At 35.0% G+C, this 22,195-nt stretch overlaps 2 protein-coding genes across 2 annotated transcripts; one reads left to right on the top strand and one right to left on the bottom strand.

Annotated features, from left to right (window-relative positions):
* Positions 1-2,976: 2,976 nt before the first annotated feature.
* Positions 2,977-10,303, top strand: LOC111880191 (alpha-1,4 glucan phosphorylase L-1 isozyme, chloroplastic/amyloplastic). The gene is made up of 15 exons (XM_023876597.3): positions 2,977-3,480; positions 4,019-4,260; positions 4,574-4,675; positions 4,785-4,961; positions 5,036-5,311; positions 5,406-5,677; positions 5,860-5,977; positions 6,370-6,717; positions 7,448-7,600; positions 7,939-8,067; positions 8,182-8,418; positions 8,501-8,577; positions 8,685-8,871; positions 8,970-9,170; positions 10,051-10,303. Exons 1-15 carry the CDS (start codon positions 3,264-3,266, stop codon positions 10,165-10,167), a joined length of 2,853 nt encoding a protein of 950 aa, XP_023732365.1. The 5' UTR covers positions 2,977-3,263; the 3' UTR covers positions 10,168-10,303.
* A 1,611-nt stretch (positions 10,304-11,914) lies between these two features.
* LOC111880196 (uncharacterized) lies at positions 11,915-12,388 on the bottom strand. The gene has a single exon (XM_023876601.1). The coding sequence runs from the start codon at positions 12,386-12,388 to the stop codon at positions 11,915-11,917; it is 474 nt and encodes a 157-aa protein (XP_023732369.1).
* Between the last annotated feature and the right edge of the window lie 9,807 nt (positions 12,389-22,195).

Genomic DNA, 22,195 nt, shown 5'->3' with positions numbered 1-22,195 from the left:
TTCACCGTACTTTACCTAAAGTACACCTTAAGTCCTGCATTGTAACCAGAGTCTCCTGGAGGGAGAGCGAGACCGTTGTGTATAGATCTATACGGGATTGACAACCCCACACATCAGCTGTTCGTTACAGTTAGACCGGTAAGTCTAGGGTGACAAAATTCTATCAATTCTGACGCCAGAAGAACGTCGTTCAGGCATATCAATCATATTAAGCATGATTATAATAACTCACATAGGGATTAACGAAACGACTTGGTTTGCAGAGTAACTTACACCTCATTTGTTTTATATAAAAATAAAACTACATACTATTTTCCCGGTTCAGTATAACTTACATTTTTGGTCTTAGAGTTTAAGACTACATCTTACATTTAAGAAAATATTGGATTTTTTGGAAAACTCTACGCTATCCATTACAATGAAACATTACTGATTTTTGCATACAAAAATGCTTATGAACTCACCAACTTTAATGTTGATGCTTTTCAAAACTACTTTGTATTCTCAGGAAACCAGTGAGCATGTATAACAAAAACATTTTTGAGGGCAGGCGTAACAACATCATGATTTCTACTTTTCAATTGTTTGTACTTAACTTTTTAGTAAACAAAGTTTGTAAATAATGTAAACTTGTATTCTCAATGTATGAATGTTTATGATGCTATGATTCATTTATATCCAACTATTATGATATTATACATGAAGTCACTCCATCCGCCCCCAGACGTTTCTGCCGTTCTGGTTTGGGGGTGTGAAAGAAAGGGTAGGCATGCACCCATATATGCTTGGTTGTATGTTTGTATGGTATGTGGTATCTTGGGGAACTCACTAAGCTTTGTGCTTACGGTTTTCAATCTATGTTTCAGGTGCCTCAATTTCAAAAAGGAAGAGCTTGTGATAATTGCATTACACACACCACATTGTTTCACATTTTATAAAGTCTGATGTATTTGGATGTTTATTGGCATACTTTAAGTTCACTATAATTTTATGATATTGTTTTGGATAATGGTTTTATTAATATAAAAAATCGATTTTTTTGGTTGTAATTTTTGGGACATTATATATATATATATATATATATATATATATATATATATATATAGTCTCCAAATCTATTTCAGTCCTAGCTTTTACATGATTCTACCACCATGGATGTGTTTGAGTATTCCAATTGGGTTCACTGTCATCAAACATAATATAGGTCATTGAATCTATTCCAATCTAACATACAAACATGAAATCCCCAATTTGAATTTCTATGGTTCATGAGGATTTTCACCTAAATCCTTAAATCTATCAATGGGATGATTGGATTGAGGCTGGGATCATCAAAGCAACTCATGGGAGGTTAGAAAACCAAACCCAAATCATTATAAGAGGCTAATTTCGAGATTGGGTTTTTCTCCATACCATGAATTCGAAAAATAGAGTTAGAGGTGAAGATTTTATACCTTTTTAACATTAGATTGCTTCTGTTCTTGCTTGGATGTTCCAATCTCCACTTGAATCAAATCCTAGAAGTTGAAGGAGGTGAAAATCGCCATTAGATCTCCCCTGGAATCTCAAAAGTTGAAGGAGGTGAAAATCGCCATTAGATCTCCCTTGGAATCTCAAAACACGATATGGGAGAATGAATGGGGCGTTTGCATCTTATTTCTAAATATTTTCATAATTGGTCCCTCTAGTTCATTCATTTTTTCCATTTTTACCAAACTCAAGTTTTTGACATAGTAGTCCTCCCTCATACATTTTTATAAACTTGTTGGTCCCTTCCATTAATTCAACCCTTTGGTCAACTCACTTTGCCAACTTGATAATATTGGTCCTTTAATTTTTTAAATGTTATTATTTTCACTTCTAGCTTTCCAAACTTCATCCCACTAAATATATGATTAATCATTGATGATTTACCTATATAAATCATCTTTCATTTATTTATTTTATTAATTTAATATCAGGCTTAAATTTTAGGATGTTACAAAAACGGAGATTAAGAAATTATGTTTCTTGTTAATCAAGTGTTAGATGTTTGGTAAGGTGGTGGAGTCAATTTGGACTCGGGAAACCACAATCGTTGTAGCAAGTGTAGGAGGACGAATGAAAGTACATGTAGTGGGTCTAGAATCTTCAAGTTTGGACATGAGGGTCGTTACAGTTGAAGTTATTAAACAATAAAAAAGTGTGGATTATCTCAGAACTAGCAGGAGAGGCTGTATGGCCCCAATACCTGTAATTTTTATGACTGCTTGAAGACGTCAAGGAAACTTGGGGTCGAGTCATTCATTCCTATTGCGTGGGGTACACGAATTCAGAAGTGAGATAATCCAAGAATATAAACACTTCAAATTACGAGCCTAATTTGAATCAAGAAACACATAATACTTTGCTTTGATGTATTTTCAGAGAGACACAAAATACAAATAATCGAATTTTTGAGTATCAAGTATGTAACCTTTACATGGAACATCCGTCTTCCTTTTATAGAAGGAAGATGACGGTTAGAAGTTGGTTACTTCCTTCTTGACGCCAAAAATTTGGTTAGGATGGTTGTTATACACCAAAAATGACTTGTAAGACATAACCAACTATTACATCATCACGATGTCATAGCCCCTTGGACTCCCGTATTATTAAGTTTATATTTATCACTCCGAATATACACCTATCTCTAGTCTCAAATAATAAATTGAACTCAACTAATCTTGATTACACTAAAATATATTAATAATATTAAATCACCAAAATTCAACTTTCTCGTTGTAAACAAAAAAGTGATAATAAACCGACTTGTTTAAAACGACAGGGTAATCAAGTTTGATATGATAGATTAGATATAATAAAAAATAATGAAATTTTAAGATGATTTTATTAGATCAAACTGAACTAGTTAAACACAAAATAACTAAAATATACGTAATAGTGAACGTTTTTTCGGCCATTTTCTATTCAAGACGTCTGTCATGTGGCATTTCCGTTAATCCTTCCAGGAATAAGGATGTTCTTGTTAATGCTTGGATTTGCTTGTAAAGCACTCGAGCCACATGTGACTGCAACTCATCGATTTTGGCGCCCAGCACATGACTCTCGGGATTTGATCACTTCCAATGCTCAGCAACACACGTAAATGGCGATAAAGTGAATACAGACACACGGATAATCGATTTCTCTGCCTGTAAAAACCGGTCATTACTGGAAATTTAGCAAGAGAAGCTTTACTGCTAGTAGCAAGGGTTTCACTGATCTCTACAGTGTGTGTGGAAATGGCGTACTGTGCTGCTACTGCTTCAAGCCCTGGTGGCGGAGGAGCACTGACGATACCGCATTGTTCTTCAATTTCAAGGTTGATCAATTTTAATCTCAGCAAGAAGACGTCGAACCATCTGTTCTTCACCACCGCTGCGGATTTCAGAAAACGGCGTTTTTATGTGAGGAGTGAGGCAAAGCCTACGCTCAAGGATCCGGTCACCGTCGAACAAGGTCCGGTTCTACATCCTACATTTCTCCAGTTATAATTCGTGGTCTGTGTATGTTTACTGTGTGTTTTTTTGAACTTGAATCCCAATTTCTGGAATTCTCATCAATGGAGGCTTGTGTGGGAGCTGAATGGCTCCACAAATGTTATGTTTGTATGTGAATTCTTGATCAATCTGGTAAATGTTAAGTTCTTTGATTCGTGATATGTGAACATGTATTTATATATCTTGTGAAGCATTCATGTCATTTTCTAGCACTAGATGAGCTAAAATTTAAGATATAGAACTGTGGATCTAAAGAAGATATAAGATATTCAGTGTGTGTATGAACATATTACAGGGTAATGTGTGCTTTCTAGCAAACTGGATTCATCAATATGGACAGGGTAATACTAGTATATTTATATGATGTTTGAGTTCTGAATTGACAACCTGTAGATTCACTACTTTAATTCTCATATTTAAATCCTATCAAACTTGTTTGAAATTGTGATCTTCAATGAAACATAATCCAACTGGTTGTTGTTTGCTTGATTGATCAGGAGATGCAGGGAGTAATATTGAAACATCAAAATCTGATGCTGAAGCTGTGGCATCAAGAATTACTTACCATGCAGAGTTCACACCATCATTTTCTCCTGATGGATTTGATCTCCCCAAGGCATACTTTGCAACTGCACAAAGCATACGTGACTCACTCATCATCAATTGGAATGCAACTTATGATATGTACGAAAGGATGAATGTAAAGCAAGCTTACTATTTGTCTATGGAGTTTCTACAGGTTTGTCGCAGTGATTCCTCAACATAATCTAATATAAATCCCTATCATTCAACCTAATTACCTTTTATTTACATTTCATCTTTCACATATCAGAAAATAACACAACGAAAATACATTACATTATCATTCAAACCTAAATCTGAGATGCTTTCTTGAACCATCATTCAAATTTCAGTCATCCTCTTTCTTTGTCAACTCTTTTTAGAACAATAACTAGTCTCTTTTATAAATGCAAAGTATGAAAGCCCAAAATTAATTTAATCTTAGAGTATGTGGTTAATTTATATTTGTACTATAATGACATACTTTGTAGGGAAGAGCTCTACTGAATGCCATTGGTAACCTAGAGCTAACTGGTGCTTATGGAGAAGCTTTGAGCAAACTTGGCCACAAACTTGAGAATGTGGTTTCACAGGTGAAAAGTTTATACTTTATACACTCGTATACAAACTTAAATTCTATTTTTTCTTTTTCTTAAATGACATATATACTTAATACTAAACTTTTGTGTCAAACATTCACAGGAACCAGATGCTGCTCTTGGAAATGGAGGACTTGGTAGGCTTGCTTCATGTTTTCTTGACTCTTTAGCAACATTAAATTATCCAGCATGGGGTTATGGGCTCAGATACAAATATGGTTTGTTCAAACAGCTAATCACAAAAGAAGGGCAGGAGGAGGTTGCTGAAAACTGGCTTGAGGTATGTTGACATGTTGTCCTTTTGTTTTCCATGTGAGATTATGAGCTTATGAAAACTTAATTTTGTGATTATAGATGGGAAATCCATGGGAGATTGTGAGAAATGACATCTCATATCCCATTAAATTCTATGGGAAAGTTGTCAAAGGTTCTGATGGAAAGAAACGTTGGATAGGAGGAGAAGATATAGTTGCAGTTGCAAATGATATTCCAATTCCAGGATACAAAACAAAAACTACAATTAACCTTCGTTTATGGGACACTAAAGTTCCACCTTCAGACTTTGATTTATCTGCTTTTAACTCTGGAGACCACACTAAAGCATGTGAAACCCAAGCAAATGCAGAAAAGGTTGATGAAATTATTTGTACATTTCATATGTTTTACATGGTATTGAATATTGATTTAAAATTTAAATATATATTTATATATTTCCTTCCACCAGATATGTTATATATTATATCCAGGGGATGATTCTTTGGAAGGGAAAACTCTTAGACTGAAACAACAATATACATTATGCTCTGCTTCTCTTCAAGATATTATCACACGTTTTGAAAAGAGGTCTGGGGTGAATGTGATGTGGAATGAGTTTCCAGAAAAAGTTGCTGTTCAAATGAATGATACCCATCCTACCCTTTGCATTCCTGAGCTGATGAGGATATTGATGGATTTGAAGGGCATTAGCTGGAAAGAAGCTTGGGATATTACCCAAAGGTATTTCTTACATTCACAATCTTCTAGATGCATCTTTCTTTTTGTCTTTTGTCATATATAATAAATGCTTAGATGGTTTTTTCTACAAATAGAGACCAATATTGATATATTTTCTATAATCTTAAAAAAACATTATATAATCAAGTTTTGATAATGCTGACATACTCTTGGAAAATTGTCAGAACTGTGGCTTACACCAATCATACTGTTCTACCAGAAGCATTAGAGAAATGGAGTTTAGAACTCATGCAGAAACTTCTCCCTAGACATGTTGAAATCATAGAGATGATTGATGAGGAGGTAAAGCAAAATGGGTTTACAAAATGACCAAAATGGGTTTTGGATAATCACAAAGTTTACCAAAAATGAGTGGGTCCCATACTCCCGTTTAACAAATTGATCACTTTTTACCCTTTCAACAAACTGAACGCCTATTTCCAATAGGTCAATTGCAAAATTACTTTTTATTAACAGAACACTGCAAAAAAAAAAAAATAAATAAAATAAACTTTTTTTTTGCGAAATGACATCATCATTTGGCAATACAAAATTGACCCCATTATGAAATTGATGGTCATTTTGTTAAAAGGGTAAAAAGTTGTTCAATTTATTAAACAAGAACACGCAATTTGGTCATTTTTGTGATTATCCCTTTATTAAAATTGTATAATAATGCTAATATATTCTTACAGTTAGTGAATAGGATAGTAGCAGAATTTGGTAAATCAGATCCTGAATTGTTGGAAAGAAAGTTGAATGCCATGAGAATTCTTGAAAATGTTGAGCTGCCATCTTCCATAGCTGATCTGTTTATCAAACCAAAAGACGTTTCTGCCCTTGATACAAGTGAAGTGTCTGATGATGAAGAAGATGATATTGTTGGAGAAAAGGAGAAACTGATGGATTTGGAAGAAGCTCCAATTCCACCAAAATTGGTGAGAATGGCTAATTTATGTGTTGTTGGTGGCCATGTTGTCAATGGGGTTGCTGCAATTCACAGTGAAATTGTAAAACAGGATGTTTTCAACGACTTTTATAAGGTAAACATATTCTTTCAAATAAATTACAAAAATGTCCCTGAGTATCGCTGTTTTTTGAAAATTTGGTATAAAATGTTTCCTTATGCAACTTTGGTCCTTATTTTAATGGATCATAACGATTTTGCTCCTTGTCTCAAGTAAAACAACTATATAGCCCTTTATCTGATGATGTTTAAATAAATATTTGTTATTTATTTTAATTTTATAGTATTATTATAAGTTTATAATGAATTGGAACAGGGACCAAAACATTACAAAAACCTCAAGTACTGACCATAATTGCAACAGGAAAGATTTTGGACCAAAATTGCCAAAAAAAAACATCAGTACTCAGGGATCGTTTTTGTAATTTACTCTATGGTCTAATTTCCAAGAGTAAATTGCAAAATTGGTCCCTGTGGTATCCCAAAACGTGCAATTTGAGTCCATTTTTTTTTCATTCGCATGGTCAGTCCAAAATTGAAACTTTCATGCGGATTTGGTCCCTGTGGTATCCCAAAAAATGCAGTTTGATTCCTTTTTTTAGACAGAAGTCAATCTCAAACAACCAAATCTGCATGGAACTTTCAATTGTGGATTGACCATGCGAATGAAAAAAAAAAGGACTCAAACTGCACTTTTTAGGATACTACAGGGGCCATTTTTGCAATTTACTCAATTTCTAATAATGTCACAAACATCTTAATGCCATTGTTGTTGCATTCTTACATATAAAATGAAACAAATGCAGCTATGGCCTGAGAAATTTCAAAACAAAACAAATGGAGTGACACCAAGAAGATGGATATATTACTGCAATCCTGCCCTCAGTAAAATCATAACCAAATGGACTGGTGGAGAAGATTGGGTTCTCAACACTGAAAAATTGGCAGAATTGCGTAAGGTAATCAATTTAATTTTATCTTTTTCCTTTTTTCTATATATTCATCACTATTCATATCATTATAAATTTTTTATCAGTAGCTTTAAAACAAGTCCACTATTAATTATGATATTTCAAATCTTGATTTTAGAATTACGAAATGACTAATTACACATTGTAAATGTTATAATTTTTTAAAACAGTACAACAATAATAATAAAATATATGTTAGTTTTATTTCTAGAATATTGATATTTTTTTGATGTGATTATGAATAAATGATGCCCATTTGGATAAAGACAAAGTCTGTGATCTGGAACTATTGACCCTTTTTTTTTTTTTTTTTTTTTTTTTAAAAGTTTGCAGATGATGAGGATCTCCAAAGTGAGTGGAAAGCTGCAAAAAGGAGCAACAAAATCAAAGTTGTGTCATTTCTTAAAGAGAAAACAGGATATTCTGTTAGTCCTGATGCAATGTTTGACATCCAGGTTTGCCATTTTCATTTTGTACTTTTAAATTCTTTTTATCAAGACATTGTATTTTAACTAACCTTTTTTCCTTTTTAGCTCCTTTCTTATTCAAAGTTTTGATTATTATTTTAGGTGAAACGTATTCATGAATACAAGAGACAGTTGTTAAACATCTTGGGAATCGTTTACCAATACAAGAAGATGAAAGAAATGACCCCCATTGAGAGAAAAGACAAATTTACCCCTCGGGTTTGTATATTTGGAGGGAAAGCATTCGCCACATATGCACAAGCCAAAAGAATTGTGAAACTCATCACAGATGTTGGGGCCACCATAAACCATGATGCTGACATTGGGGACTTACTCAAGGTATGGTTTAGGTAGTTTTTGCTAATGCTCTGATGGAATCGAAGAAGGAATGGAATTACTCATTCCATTCCATTCCTTACAGGTTGTGTTCGTCCCTGATTACAATGTCAGTGTTGCGGAATTGCTGATTCCCGCAAGTGAGCTTTCACAGCATATAAGGTAATATTCCAATTCCAAGTTTCCAGCTCTCATCAGATCAATTCCACTATATATAAAGCTTTACAATTACAATTACAATTACTTACTCTGATCTGATTCCATTCCAGTACTGCTGGAATGGAAGCCAGTGGAACTAGCAACATGAAATTCTCCATGAATGGTTGCATCTTAATTGGGACATTAGATGGGGCAAATGTGGAAATTAGGGAAGAAGTTGGAGAAGACAACTTTTTCCTTTTTGGTGCTCGAGCACATGAGATATCAGGGTTACGAAAGGAAAGAGCTGAGGGAAAGGTATTTGATTTCTACTTCATAATTTCATTTCCTCCTATTATAATAATAAAATATTATTATTTATTATCAGTTTTAAAGTATGTTGCTATTTCTTGCAGTTTGTGCCTGATCCTTGCTTTGAAGAAGTGAAGGAATACATAAGAAGTGGTGTATTTGGGGCTTACAATTATGATGAATTAATGGGATCTTTAGAAGGCAATGAAGGATTTGGTTGTGGAGACTACTTCCTTGTAGGGAAAGACTTCCCAAGTTACATAGAATGCCAAGAGAAGGTCGATAAGGCTTATAGAGACCAAAAGGTTAGCATTTAATGTCACAAACTTACTATTTTTAGTAAATTTTTACATTATATCTCAAGTTTGTTACATTAAATGATTAAGGGGATGTTTGGTATGTCTCTTACTGGGTCTGGTAGAAGCCTCTTCTTCGGTCTGTAGCCTTTGATATGCTTCTTACAGGGTCTGATAAGAATTTATGTCTGACTCAATCAGACATTGACTCAATAATGCTACAAACTTACAGTTTTTAGTAAACTTTATATAATATAGTAAGTTTGTTACATTAAATGGTTAAAAAAAGTATGTTGCATAGATTGGTAAAGTTTACCAAAAATGGTGAACTTTATGTAAACTTTATATTAAAGGTAAAATGGTAAGTTTGTAGCATTAAATGGTTAAGAGTATGGTGAAAGTATCAAAGAAATGTTACAAAAGTATGTTGTATAGAGTGATAAAATGGTGAAAGTAACATAGAAATGCAAAAAATTGCTAGACACTTTCGCCATTTTACCAATCTATGCAACATTGCTTTTAACCATTTAATGTTACAAATTTACCATTTTTAGTAAATTTGACATTAAATGGTTATATAGAGTATGTTGTATAGATTGGTAAAATAATGAAAGTATCATAGAAATATCCAAAGTGCTTAGTGCAAAATTTTACTAATCTATATGGGACATACATTTTAACCATTTAATGTTACAAACTAACCATTTTTAGTAAATAATACATTTTGTGATAAGTTTGTTACATTATAAGTCTAGAAAAGTTTCACCCTTTTGCCAATCTATATCCAACATACTTGTTTTAACCATTTAATTATGCATTATTGTTTACCATTTTTGGTAAATTTTTATATAAAATGGTAAGTTTTTTTTACATTAATTATGTTTTTTAGAGATGGACAAGGATGTCGATTTTGAACACAGCTGGGTCCTACAAGTTTAGTAGTGATCGAACAATTCATGAGTATGCTCGAGACATATGGAACATTCAACCTCTTCAACACAACTAGGTAACCATGCCATACGTCATTTGTTGATGTCAATAAAAACAATATGTTATTTGGGTTTAAGTTTTCTTAAATAGTTTGTAACTAGTTAAATAATTTATTAGCAAATAATAATAATTACAAAAGTAATTAAATTTTATGAGAGGTAAACTTGAACAACCAGCTAGTTTGTTTAATGATTTGATAATAATAGGTGTGATTGTTTTTTCGTATATATCAATATCACAAGAGGTGGGTAATAGATGGATTGAACGATGATGAGTAACAATTATCAAAATGAGTTTTAGTTAAAAAAAAAAAAAATAAATAAATAAAAAATAAGTAGCTTTTAGTATGAATCAAGAAATGGATCGGGTTGGTTGACCACTTGACTATTTCTATGTTTCTTTTGAATTGTATTAATAATCAAGGTGTTAAAAACTTAAAAAGTGATTATAAAAAATAAACTATTACAATAATAATAATATAATTATTTTCAAAGGGAAGACAGGTAAGAAAGCACTATAGTTTGGTTAATTTTTCAATTTTTTTTAGCACAATAACAATCATCGTTTCTACTTTTTTTTTTTTTTCAAACTTGACCATTTACTAGGTCATCCAGTAAATTTTTTAGTACGAATCAAGATGAGTCTGATCGTTGATGATTTACACGTTCTTAGTCTTCCAAAACACTGATAAAACGCTTTGGACAATTGGCAACTTCTTCTCTTTTGGGACCATGGTTATCATTTTACCCATTTGGTAAAATTTATTGCGGTGATTCGTTGTTTTGGTTTTGAGAGATGAGTTACATTACGTCGGATGATTCTTCGTCATCGAGCACATGAAAATACAATGTGTCGGAAACATAATATGGCATAGGGGTTTGGGTTTCGGGAGTTGACATTGGGTAATATTGTGAACCCCTTTCACTTTGATGTTTTCTTTGTTGGGTAGAACTGGTTTTTTAAATTTGTCACAATTAGAATCCATTTGAAACTGAAAAGAAAAAATGTTGGAATGGAATTAAAGAGAGTGTAGAATGTTTGTGTGGTTTATGAAATGATTGAGAGTGGTTTATATAGGTAAACAAATTGAAAATATAGTCGACCAACGGCTAGTTTGTGTGGGTTGGGAGAGACCAGCAAATCGGCGAACCCGCTCATAGATGGAATGGTGGTACTGTCGGTACCCGCCAGGTCTAGTGCCAAAAAAACCACATGTTTGTCCACCCTAAAGCTACCGAGTGTGGGGTGATATCATCATCTTAGTCATATATGAGTGTTATAACACCCAAGGTGGAAATGAGCAACATCAAATAACATGTGATAACATCATTTATTTTCTATTTTATTTTTTAATTTTATTTTTTTTATGTTTTTAATTTCTATATTTCCAATTTTTTTTTTATTTATGTCATAGTATTTAACCTATAAATTAAATCATAAATTAAAAATAAAATTTAAAAAGTAAAAATAAAATTTTAATAAATCCTAAATTAAAAACAACATTAAAAAAATTGCAATTGAATGTGTCCAGGTTCCGTAGGCAAGTATCCCGCAATGTTTCGTTGGTCTTAAATGTCAAAGACTATATGTAAGTATTCTGCTGTCCCTGGTTGAAATTCAATGTGTCAAGGTTCCGTAGGCGAATACTCCGCAATGTTTCGTCCTTTATCTTTAATCACCATGTTATGCATTATGATACATGCATAAATAATATATCGTAAAGTCTCCAAGTGATATGGTCGTGCCACATGTTCAACTATGTGTCATTTTGTTTTTAGAACTCCGAAAGCATGTTCCACGTCCTTATGTGTTTCTTCTTGTCTTCTCTTGAAAAATTTGTTTCTTTCTTCTATCGGGTGTCGAAACGCCTTCATAAACGTGGAATATGGTAGATATATTCTATCCGTGAGGTAATACCTAAATGTATACTCATGAACATTCACTGTGAAAGGAGCATCTGATGCCTTTCCTGTCAAAAAGTCATGAAATATTGATGAGTGATCATGAACATTTATTTCGCTGTTAGAACTCGCAACTCCGAAAAAAGCATGCCAAATCCATAAGTCTTGTGAAGCAACAACCTCTAATACCAACGAAGGGGCTCCAAGATGATCACTTGTGTATTGACCTTTCCATGCCATAAAACAATTTCTCCATATCCATTTTGTGTAATCAATGCTTCCAAGCATACTTGGAAAACCATGTCGTTCTTCATGCGCCGCATATAGTTGTTGCATGTCATTCAATGAAGGTTTGAGCTAGTATTTGTCACTGAAGGTTTCGATAATACCTCTCGCCAATCTATACAAACTTTCTCATGCAGTTCGCTCCGACATTCTCATATAATCATCAATGGAATCGGGCGACTCCCCCATAGCCATAAGCTTGATTGCAGCAACATATTTTTGCAACCCTGTAAAACCTCGTTTACCTCTCGCATCATACCTCATTTGGAAAAATTCGTACCTAAACATATATTTAATTTGTAAAAAATGTGTACTTATGTTATCTAAAAAACATTTATCTAAAAGGTATACTTATGTTATCTAAAAAACAATTGTCTAAAAGGTATAGTTTTAAATTCCCTGTTATATAGCTAGTTAGTTGTATATGTATATCTATAATTCATTATATATACTTAATAATAATGAGAAGCATATTCAAGGGAAAGTAATTGTTACATGGTATCAGACTGGCCACGATAAACCCTAGTCATCTCCCCTTCACCTCTCTTCTTTTTCATCAATTTGCTTCTCCGATGTCTACCTCTGAATCTCTAATCTCTCTCAACACCATTCTATATCTTCTCACCATCAAACTCTTCTCCACAAACTACTTATTATGGAAGAATCAGATTCAACACCTTTTATCCTACCAAGATCTGTTGGGTCATATTGATGACACCACTCCAGAGCCTTCAAGCACCATTGAAGCTGAAGGTAAATCTATTCCCAATCCTCTTCATCCATCATGGCAGAAAGCCGATCAACAAGCTCTTCTTCTGATCCAATCATCTCTTTTTGAAGAAGCCATGGCAGAAACCCTTGGTTTAAAAACTGCTCACGCCATATGGAAGGCACTTGAAGATGCCTACAGTTTGGATTCGATGGAACGAATGCACAGTCTTCGTGATTCATTGAGACAACTTCAGAAGGGTTCCTCTGCTGTTACCGAGTATGGCCGCAAGTTTAAGGCCATATGCGACCAATTATCTGCCATTGGACAGCCCATAGATGAACAAGACAAGGCCCATTGGTTTTTGCTTGGCTTAGGGCCTAGTTATGAGTCTTTTTCTACCACACATCGAGCCCTCAAACCTCTACCGTTTCGCAGCCTTCTTTCACAAGCTGAAAGTCACGAGTTATTTATCAACTCGATCCATCAATCCTCTAACCCTCCTGCTGTTGCTTTCAAATCTCAATAGTACCGATCCTCGCAGTCATCATCTCGTGGTGGAACTTTAAATATGGGCAATTTCTCAGGGGGTGGGGGTGGGGGGCAGAAACAATTCTTCTGGTGGCAGAGGACATGGGCGCAGACCCCCACATTGCCAGCTGTGCCGCATCAATGGGCATTACGCCTTTGTATGCCCCGATCTTGCTACCTATCAGCAAAACACTCCCATCAGTGCTAATCTAGTCCATGATTTTCAAAATTAGTGCAATCTTACTCAGTCTCAACCAGACTGGTATGTCGACTTAGGTTCATCGGCTCACATGACAAACTCCTCAGCAAATCATGATCACTCATCTTCCTACACTGGGAAAGATCAAGTCATGTTTGGCAATGGTAATGTTTTAGATATCTCTCATATTGGTACATCAACTGTTAACAAGAAAATTAAACTACTGGATGTTCTTGTTGTTCCTCACCTCATTAAGAATCTTCTTTCTATTAGCAAACTAACAGATGATTCTCCAGTTGATATTCTTTTCTCTAATAAATGTTTTTCCATTCAGAACCGCCACACCAAGGACATAATAACAAAGGGAAAATGTGAGGATGGGCTTTACGTGCGTGAACAAGGAAACAAGGCATTTGTTGCAACTTTAAGGAATAAGAGAACCATTGCATCTTTTGAAATTTGGCATAGTAGATTAGGACATGTAGCTTTTGACACTGTTTCTTTGTTAAATAAATATGGTTCTTTGTCTATTTCTTCTCTTTTGCCCAAACCTGGTATATGCACTGCTTGTCAAATGTCCAAAAGCATACGTTTACCTTTCAGTGATAATCCAAAAAGAGCTATACATGTTCTCGATCTCATTCATTGTGATTTGTGGGGTTTGGCTCCTATTGAATCAACTGATGGATATTTATACTATGCTATCTTTGTGGATGACTACTCGAGATTTACATGGTTTTATACATTGAAGCTCAAATCTGATTTTGCATCAACTCTTTCTACTTTCCTTACATTTGTGCAAACACAGTTTAGTTGCAAAGTCAAAGAATTCCAAAGTGATGGAGGCACTGAGTTTCTTAATAAACGAGTCGTTCAACTATTCAGTACCAATGGCACACATCATCGCATCTCATGCCCTTATATACCTTAGCAAAATGGTCGTGCTGAGCGCAAACATAGACACGTAACTGAAACTGGCCTTGCTATGCTTTTTAATGCCCACGCACCAGCAAATCTTTGGGTTCATGCATTCAGTTCTGCAGTTTATATAATCAACAGGTTGCCTACCCCAATCCTCTCTAATAAAAGTCCATTTGAGGTCCTCTTTCATACCGTACCTAACTATGAGGTTTTCCGGATTTTTGGGTGTAGGGTCTTTCCATACTTACTAGATTATTCACCTTATAAGCTTGCTCCTCGTAGTACTCCGTGTATTTTCCTCGGTTACTGCACTCAATACAAAGGTTATAAATGCTTAGATCCTACTTCACAATGCATTTACACCACTGGCATGCTCAATTCGATGAAAGTATTTTTCCCTATACCGGTGTCACATCTTTATCAGATCTTGCCACCATGGCTTTCACAACCTTTGATGATCAAGGTACTCCATCTATGCCGACAGTCCCTAACATCAATAACAGCTCATCATCTGTTGTTGTACCTTCTACAACATCGTCTCCATGTAAACTGTGCGCGACCCTTCCTTTGCCGGTGCCTCAACATCAGTCGGTTGCCACTGCTGCTCCATTCCAGCTTCCACCAGAGCAGCCCATAGTTGGTCCCACACCATTCACCACAACTTCTGTCTCTATGCATCCTATGGTCACACGCTTATGAGATGGAATTTCTAAAAAGAAACATTTTGCTGATTTAGCTTCTCTTGGGAATACGTGTCTCATCAGCACTCTTTTTTCTTCAACAGTCCCCAAAGGGTTCAAATCAGCTTCTAAACACCCATAGTGGCTCATGGAAATGGAGGAAGAAATGTCAGCATTAAAATCAAATGACACATGGACTTGGTGCCTAGACCTAAAAATTCAAATGTTGTAGGTTCCAAGTGGATTTTTCGAACTAAATTTAATTCTGATGGCACTATCGAACGGTACAAGGCGAGGCTTGTCGCTCAAGGCTTCACTCAAATTCTTGGACTTGATTTTTCTCATACATTTAGTCCCGTTGTTAAAGCCTCCACTGTACGTATTGTGTTATCAATAGCAGTCATGCAACGGTGGCCTCTACATCAACTGGATGTCAAAAATGCCTTCCTAAATGGCTGTCTCACTGACACGGTGTTCATGGAACAAACCCCGGTGTTCATTAATGATCAGTTTCCGCTTCATGTGCAGGTTAAAGAAAGCTCTATATGGTCTTAAGCAGGCCCCTCGTGCGTGGTTTCAACGGTTTAGTACATTATTGGTCACTCTTGGCCTTTATTGTAGCCGTGCCGACACTTCATTATTTGTACTCAAACGAGGATCAACACTTCTATATCTCTTGGTATATGTCGATGATATTATCCTCACAGGTAATGATCCTGCTATCATTCGCACGTTTATCTCTCTTTTGAACAATGAGTTTGCTACTAAGGATCTTGGAACATTGAGTTACTTCCTTGGTCTTGAAGCTTCATATACCGATGATGGACTCTTTCTTACACAAGCCAATTATGCACATGACATTCTTACCCGTTCCGGGCTGCTTGATGCCAAACCCACCACCACACCACTTTCTCCAACCGACCAATTTTTAACAGCTGGCAATCTTTATTCCGACCCCACTCTTTATCGCTCCTTGGTTGGTGCTCTTCAGTATCTTACCATCACTAGACCTGACCTTTCTTATGCGGTTAATCAGGTCAGCCAGTTTCTTCAAGCACCAACTGATGATCATTTTCAGGCTGTTAAACGAATTATGCGTTATGTAAAAGGCACACTCTCTTATGGCTTACACTTTCGTCGACCACCATCCGCATCTATTTTGGGCTATTCTGACGCTGACTAGGCTCGTTGCATTGAAACACGTAGATCCACGTATGGCTACTCTATTTTTTTAGACGGTAACTTGGTTTCTTGGAGTGCCAAGAAGCAACCTACAGTCTCTCGCTTCATTTGTGAATCCGAATATCGGGCTATGGCGAATACCACAGCAGAAATCATATGGGTTACTCACTTGCTACGTGAGCTACATGCCTTACCTTCATCTGTTCCCACTCTCTTATGTGATAACAAGAGTGCGTTGTTCTTGAGCCAAAATCCGATCTCTCATAAGAGGGCAAAGCATATTGATATCGACTATCACTTCGTCCGTGAATTAGTCTCCTCTGGCAAACTTCAAACCAAACACATTCCCACTCATTTACAGCTAGTAGACATTTTTACAAAGAGTCTACCTCGACCTCTTTTTGAAACTTTTCGAGCCATGCTTCGTGTTGGACCTCCACCGCTCCGCTTGAAGGGGGGTATTGGCGATAATAACAGCTCATCATAATTAGATAATTGTGTAGTTTTAAATTCCCTGTTATATAGCTAGTTAGTTGTATATGTATATCTGTAATAAATTATATATACTTAATAATAATGAGAAGCATATTCAAGGGAAAGTAATTGTTACACTTCTTTTGAAATCGCTGGGTTGGTAGACACAATTATCCGCAAAATAATCGTATACAAGACGTCTATGCCCTTCTTAGCGATCTTTGTTTGATGCCGCATGACTTGTCAGTAGTGGATCTGGCTCTCGCGGTGGCATGTCCGTAGAATATCGGTACATCATACTCACGAATATATCATCGTCGTCGTTATCTTCATTATATCACGTATCGACCATTTATGTAGTTTATTGCAAGTTTACTTCCTATAGTAAATGCCAAATTTATGCATATACTATGGTTTTATTGGTAGTATTGTGGTCATTAAACTATAGTTTTTTGCAATGTTTGACTCTGCCTCCCTGCACTAACGGGGTGATTAAAATGCAGACGTTAAGTCCAGTTTAAATGATTATTTGCCTCTATATTTACCTTCCTCGTCTTCTCGGGTAGACCTTAAAATGTTCTTTCCATTCACCTTAAAACCAAAAATCAAATAAAATTTAACCAAAGCCCTAATGTCAATATATATATATATATATATATATATATATATATATATATATATATATATATATATATTAGTAGTATACACACACGATGCATTGGACGGAGAGTAGTGTCATTCTGGCGATTGTTTTTTTTCATGAACGACGAATTGTTTGGTTTCGATCTATTTTGGGAGATCTTAGCTGCTCTTTTTCATATCGGTATTTTTTGATCCGGTCTTTCTCCTGACTTGTCTTTCTTTCCGATTTTATTTTGTCCTAGATCATTTTGGTATTGTGGTCTTTTCTATTTGCTTTTTTTGGTCGAATTCTAGTTTTTTTTTTTTTTTTTTTAATTTTTTTTAATTTTTTATAGTTTGGTTTCATTTTTTCCGTTTCAGTTATAACTTTATGACAAATGGTTTTGAGCACAATTTAGTTTCCATTTTGCATGAGACGAATAGTTATCTTTAGATTTTAGGGTTTAAGAGGTGGGGTGTGCAACAAATATAACTAACATCTATTTGATTTTTCTAGGGGTGGTTGACTTATGATTTTAGTTGTGTATTCATGGGTTGTAGAAACTTAGATGAAATGTGATAATTTTTAACTATGATTAAGACATTTCAAGAATAGGTTGCATGACTTTGTTTTTATTTTAGACAATGTCATGTAATCATTACTCATATTTGCTGATAAAAATAACAATAATCGTAATATAAGTGAAGGTGAGTATCGATCAGATACACTTCAAGTACGAATAACAAAGAACTAACTAACTAAGCAAAGGTTAAACAGAAAAACAAAGAACACAAGTAATCACAAAGATGCTTTCACTAAGAAAGAATGTTCTCACCAAGAGAACAAAGGTCACAAAGACTTACATTAGGGTTTCACCCTAATGTTGAATATATACGATTACAATAATTGATATTCCACTAATTAAGGGATGTATATCTATCTAAGTAAAGGTCTGATTCTAATCACAAAGATTATAGATCATATATCTATTCTATATATATATATATATATATATATATATATATATATATATGTATGTATAACTACGTAGTATACAAATATCATCGGGATCATTAACTTTACGTTGACGATGATAAGATCTTGTGTTGGCGATGATGTTGGTGTTGACGCTGGTGTTGGTGGTTAGCGGGAAGTGTTTGACGCATCAGGTCATAAGGTGATATCTTACAATCTCCACTATCTGATGATGTCGAAACTAATATTCAACAAATTCTTCAAGTTATGCTCCCCATGTGAATAAGATTGAAACTTTAAGTTCTTCAGCTTTTGCTTCTACTGAGAGTAAGAATTTCCTTGTGTTTTTGAGGCTCTCCCCCTGAGATAAACAACAACTGAGTTTTGCTCCCCCTTGGATGAGTAATGATAAACTTTTATCCCCCTTGGACGAGTAACCTTCTTCTTTTAAGAGTGTATGCTATTGAATGAATGATAAACTTTTCTTCCCCCTTTTGGCATCATCAGACTACCAGAATCATGATGATAATAGTAGAATTAGTGAGACATAAGGGCAACGAAAACAATCAGCGTATCATGAGTTGAATTATCAGAGGATCAAAGTTGCAGCTGACGAATGAGTGATATTGAGATGTCTCCTGATATCATGGTTGTGAACTATCATTCACCGACATAGTATTGTGAGGTCTCATCCGCGTGTGGTTTTATACGTTGAATCATTGATGTGCACGGAAGTACCCACTAATTTTAATATTTATAACCTAACAAATTTAGACTAACTATGCACCTATGGCAGTGTACCTAGTCAGATTACAGTATAGCTTGGGTAAGTCGGGTATCGATATAGGGAACAGTGTTATTAATTAATCTAATTGCTACTAAATTAATCTAATTATTAACAAGTTTAAAAAGGGTTTTATCTGATTTTACAAGATCAGACGAACTTAACTCAAATTGAATCAATAAGTAAAAACACTCTTGTTTAGTTCGAATCCACTTCGTCCTTATGGCCAGCTAAAAATTATGGATTATCAAGTTGGTTATAATTATATTAGTAATTTAACTCTAACTTTACCAATAATTAATTAATTCATGTAAAACTATGTATGGTCACGCACAATTAAACACCGAACCAATTATGGTTATGAATATGTTGTGTAAGATTTATTATGTAAACGCAATTATAGTCATAATCTACATTCTCTAGCACAACTAAGTTTAATTACTTTAATTACTAACTAAGATTGTCCAATCCCAGCTCTAACAATTTAATGTTCACTAAATCATTAGGTAAACAAGTTCATGCAGTTACTGGTCACTAAGCTACACAGAACATGAAATTAAGCAACTAAAGAAACAAACATAAGCATGCTAGGTAACTATAAATCAAACACAAACAATTTACCAACTAAATAAATCCATAAAAATTAAGCTATTCATAAGTTAGAAGGTTCATCTAGCTAAACAAGAGTAGCTAGATTCAGTTGCTCATAATAGCAACTAACATACTATCACAAATCAAAGTATAAGGAAACATATTCATAAGTATCAAATAAGTAAATTAAATTATGAAACTTCACTCTTTCGGTGGTGAAACCCTTTTTCCAGGACCTTTCTTCTGCTAGAAATCGTCTTCTGGAACCTCTTTCTTCAGCCAAAAAGTCCTCAAGTCGTAATGATCAAGGATATATATAGTTTTTTTGATTTCCCAAGTTCACGTCGTGAACCTTATAGATTCACGTCATGAATATGAGATAACAGTGTTCGGCAAGGACTCTTCCACCCGCATGCATATCTTCTAGAACTCTCTATTCTCGTCGTGAACCATGACTTGTTCACGTCGTGAATATGTCTTTTGGGTGATTTTCTATTCTTCCTTTCTTCAATCCTCCAAAATTCCATATCTTGTCAATTTCAGTCCCTATCTTCGAAGATGCTTCTATTTGGCTACAATATAACAATTAAAACTCATAAGTACCATTATTCTATGCAAACAATCAAAATATCAATAGAAATGTAAATAAATATTGCTTAAAAATATATATAAATATAGCAATATCAATCATCAACTTCTTTTATTTAGAAGAATAAAAGGCAAGAATGGAATGATGCGTTTAATAGATTTTGGTATGAAATGTATCCATTGGCAAAGAGTGTCAAAGTTTTATCAGTGTATGGTTGATACATTAAATCATTAACTTCTTGGATAGAAGATTTGTTGGGAGAGAATGGGTAAGTGCGTGTAATACATCACAGACAATGATATACCCATCGGCACAGATTATTCGAATTCTCATCAGCGTCTGGTTTCATATGTTGAATCCTAAAATTATAAATAACAATGTAAGGCGAGAATGGATTGGTGCGTGTGATAAGCTACAGTACATAGCCTAACCATCGACACATAGTTTTCAAGCTCTCATAAGCGTATGGTATGTTATGCTAAATCACAAGGCTTTTAAGAAGAATTTAAGGGCAAGAATGGGTTAGTGCGTGTGATAGCCTACGGTACATAGACTAAACGTACACATAGAGTTTCAAACTTTTATTAGTGTGTGGTATGTCAATGAATCGTTAAGTTTAATCAAGAAGAAGTTGAGGAGAGAATGAAATGTTTCAATCACGCTGACATGGAATCAACGTGAATCATTAACAATGTAAACTTATCAACAAGAAGTGGTTTATCTTCTGTATCATAAAGTTAAGTTTCAGTCTAGAATTTTGTAACATCCGGACTCCCAGGTGTATTATTACGTATTTAATTTTTTAAGATTTATTGAGTGAATCGATGAGTTGTGAGCCCAATTCGTCGAGTAGAGTCGAGTTGACCGCGTGGGATTAATGAATGGACTCGACGAGTTAGAGAGCCGACTCACCGAGTTGGTGTTGTGTTGTGAAACCCTAATTTCCTGGGGTTGGGGCCTATATAAGGGAATTTATGCCCCCATTTCTGCCTCACTAGCTGCCTAACCTTCCTGTGTAAAACCCTAAATGTGTGTAGTGAGCTAAGAGAGCCTTAGAAGTTAAACTTGGAGTAACCTAGTGCATCTTTTGAGGAGAATAGGAGATTATCCAACAAGGAATCCAGATAATCGATGGGATATAAAGTATCCTCATGCTAGGGCTTCAGTGGGAGGTAAAATCTTGCACCTTTCTCATTTATTTGCCTAGATCTCATTATATTGGAAGATAAAATATACTTGTAATACAAATAACTTGATGATTCATCCATCTTATGCTCTCGCGCCACTACCTGTAATACAAATAAAAGTGAGTGGGTCAGGCTTGGGAGCCTGGTGAGCATATAGGGTTTTCAACCCATAAAAAATAATTATATTTAATTTCAACAACCAACAATAACCCGATTACCCATTCTCGTTATCCTCACTTTACGTTCCTAAAACAACATCTATTGCTAGGGACCTAATCTGGGATTTTCATCGGGGATGGACATTACTGCAAAGGGGTTTCCTCAACGATAGATGTCCTAAAGGAAACCATGAGGGGGATAGAGTACATCGGTGAACACATCGTTCACAACACCTACAGGTTATGAACCTGCCGG

This window comes from Lactuca sativa, chromosome 3, assembly GCF_002870075.4.
Source record: "Lactuca sativa cultivar Salinas chromosome 3, Lsat_Salinas_v11, whole genome shotgun sequence".
Classification (NCBI taxonomy): Eukaryota; Viridiplantae; Streptophyta; class Magnoliopsida; order Asterales; family Asteraceae; genus Lactuca; species Lactuca sativa.
This window is presented reverse-complemented; position numbering and strand designations above follow the sequence as displayed.

Coding starts and splice junctions, on each gene's coding strand:
- LOC111880191 (XM_023876597.3), top strand. CDS start 3,264: ATGGCGTACTGTGCTGCTACTGCTTCAAGCCCTGGTGGCGGAGGAGCA. Junction 4,261..4,573: donor TGTCTATGGAGTTTCTACAG/GTTTGTCGCAGT, acceptor CATACTTTGTAG/GGAAGAGCTCTACTGAATGC. Junction 8,068..8,181: donor ATGCAATGTTTGACATCCAG/GTTTGCCATTTT, acceptor TTATTATTTTAG/GTGAAACGTATTCATGAATA.
- LOC111880196 (XM_023876601.1), bottom strand. CDS start 12,388: ATGCAACAACTATATGCGGCGCATGAAGAACGACATGGTTTTCCAAGT.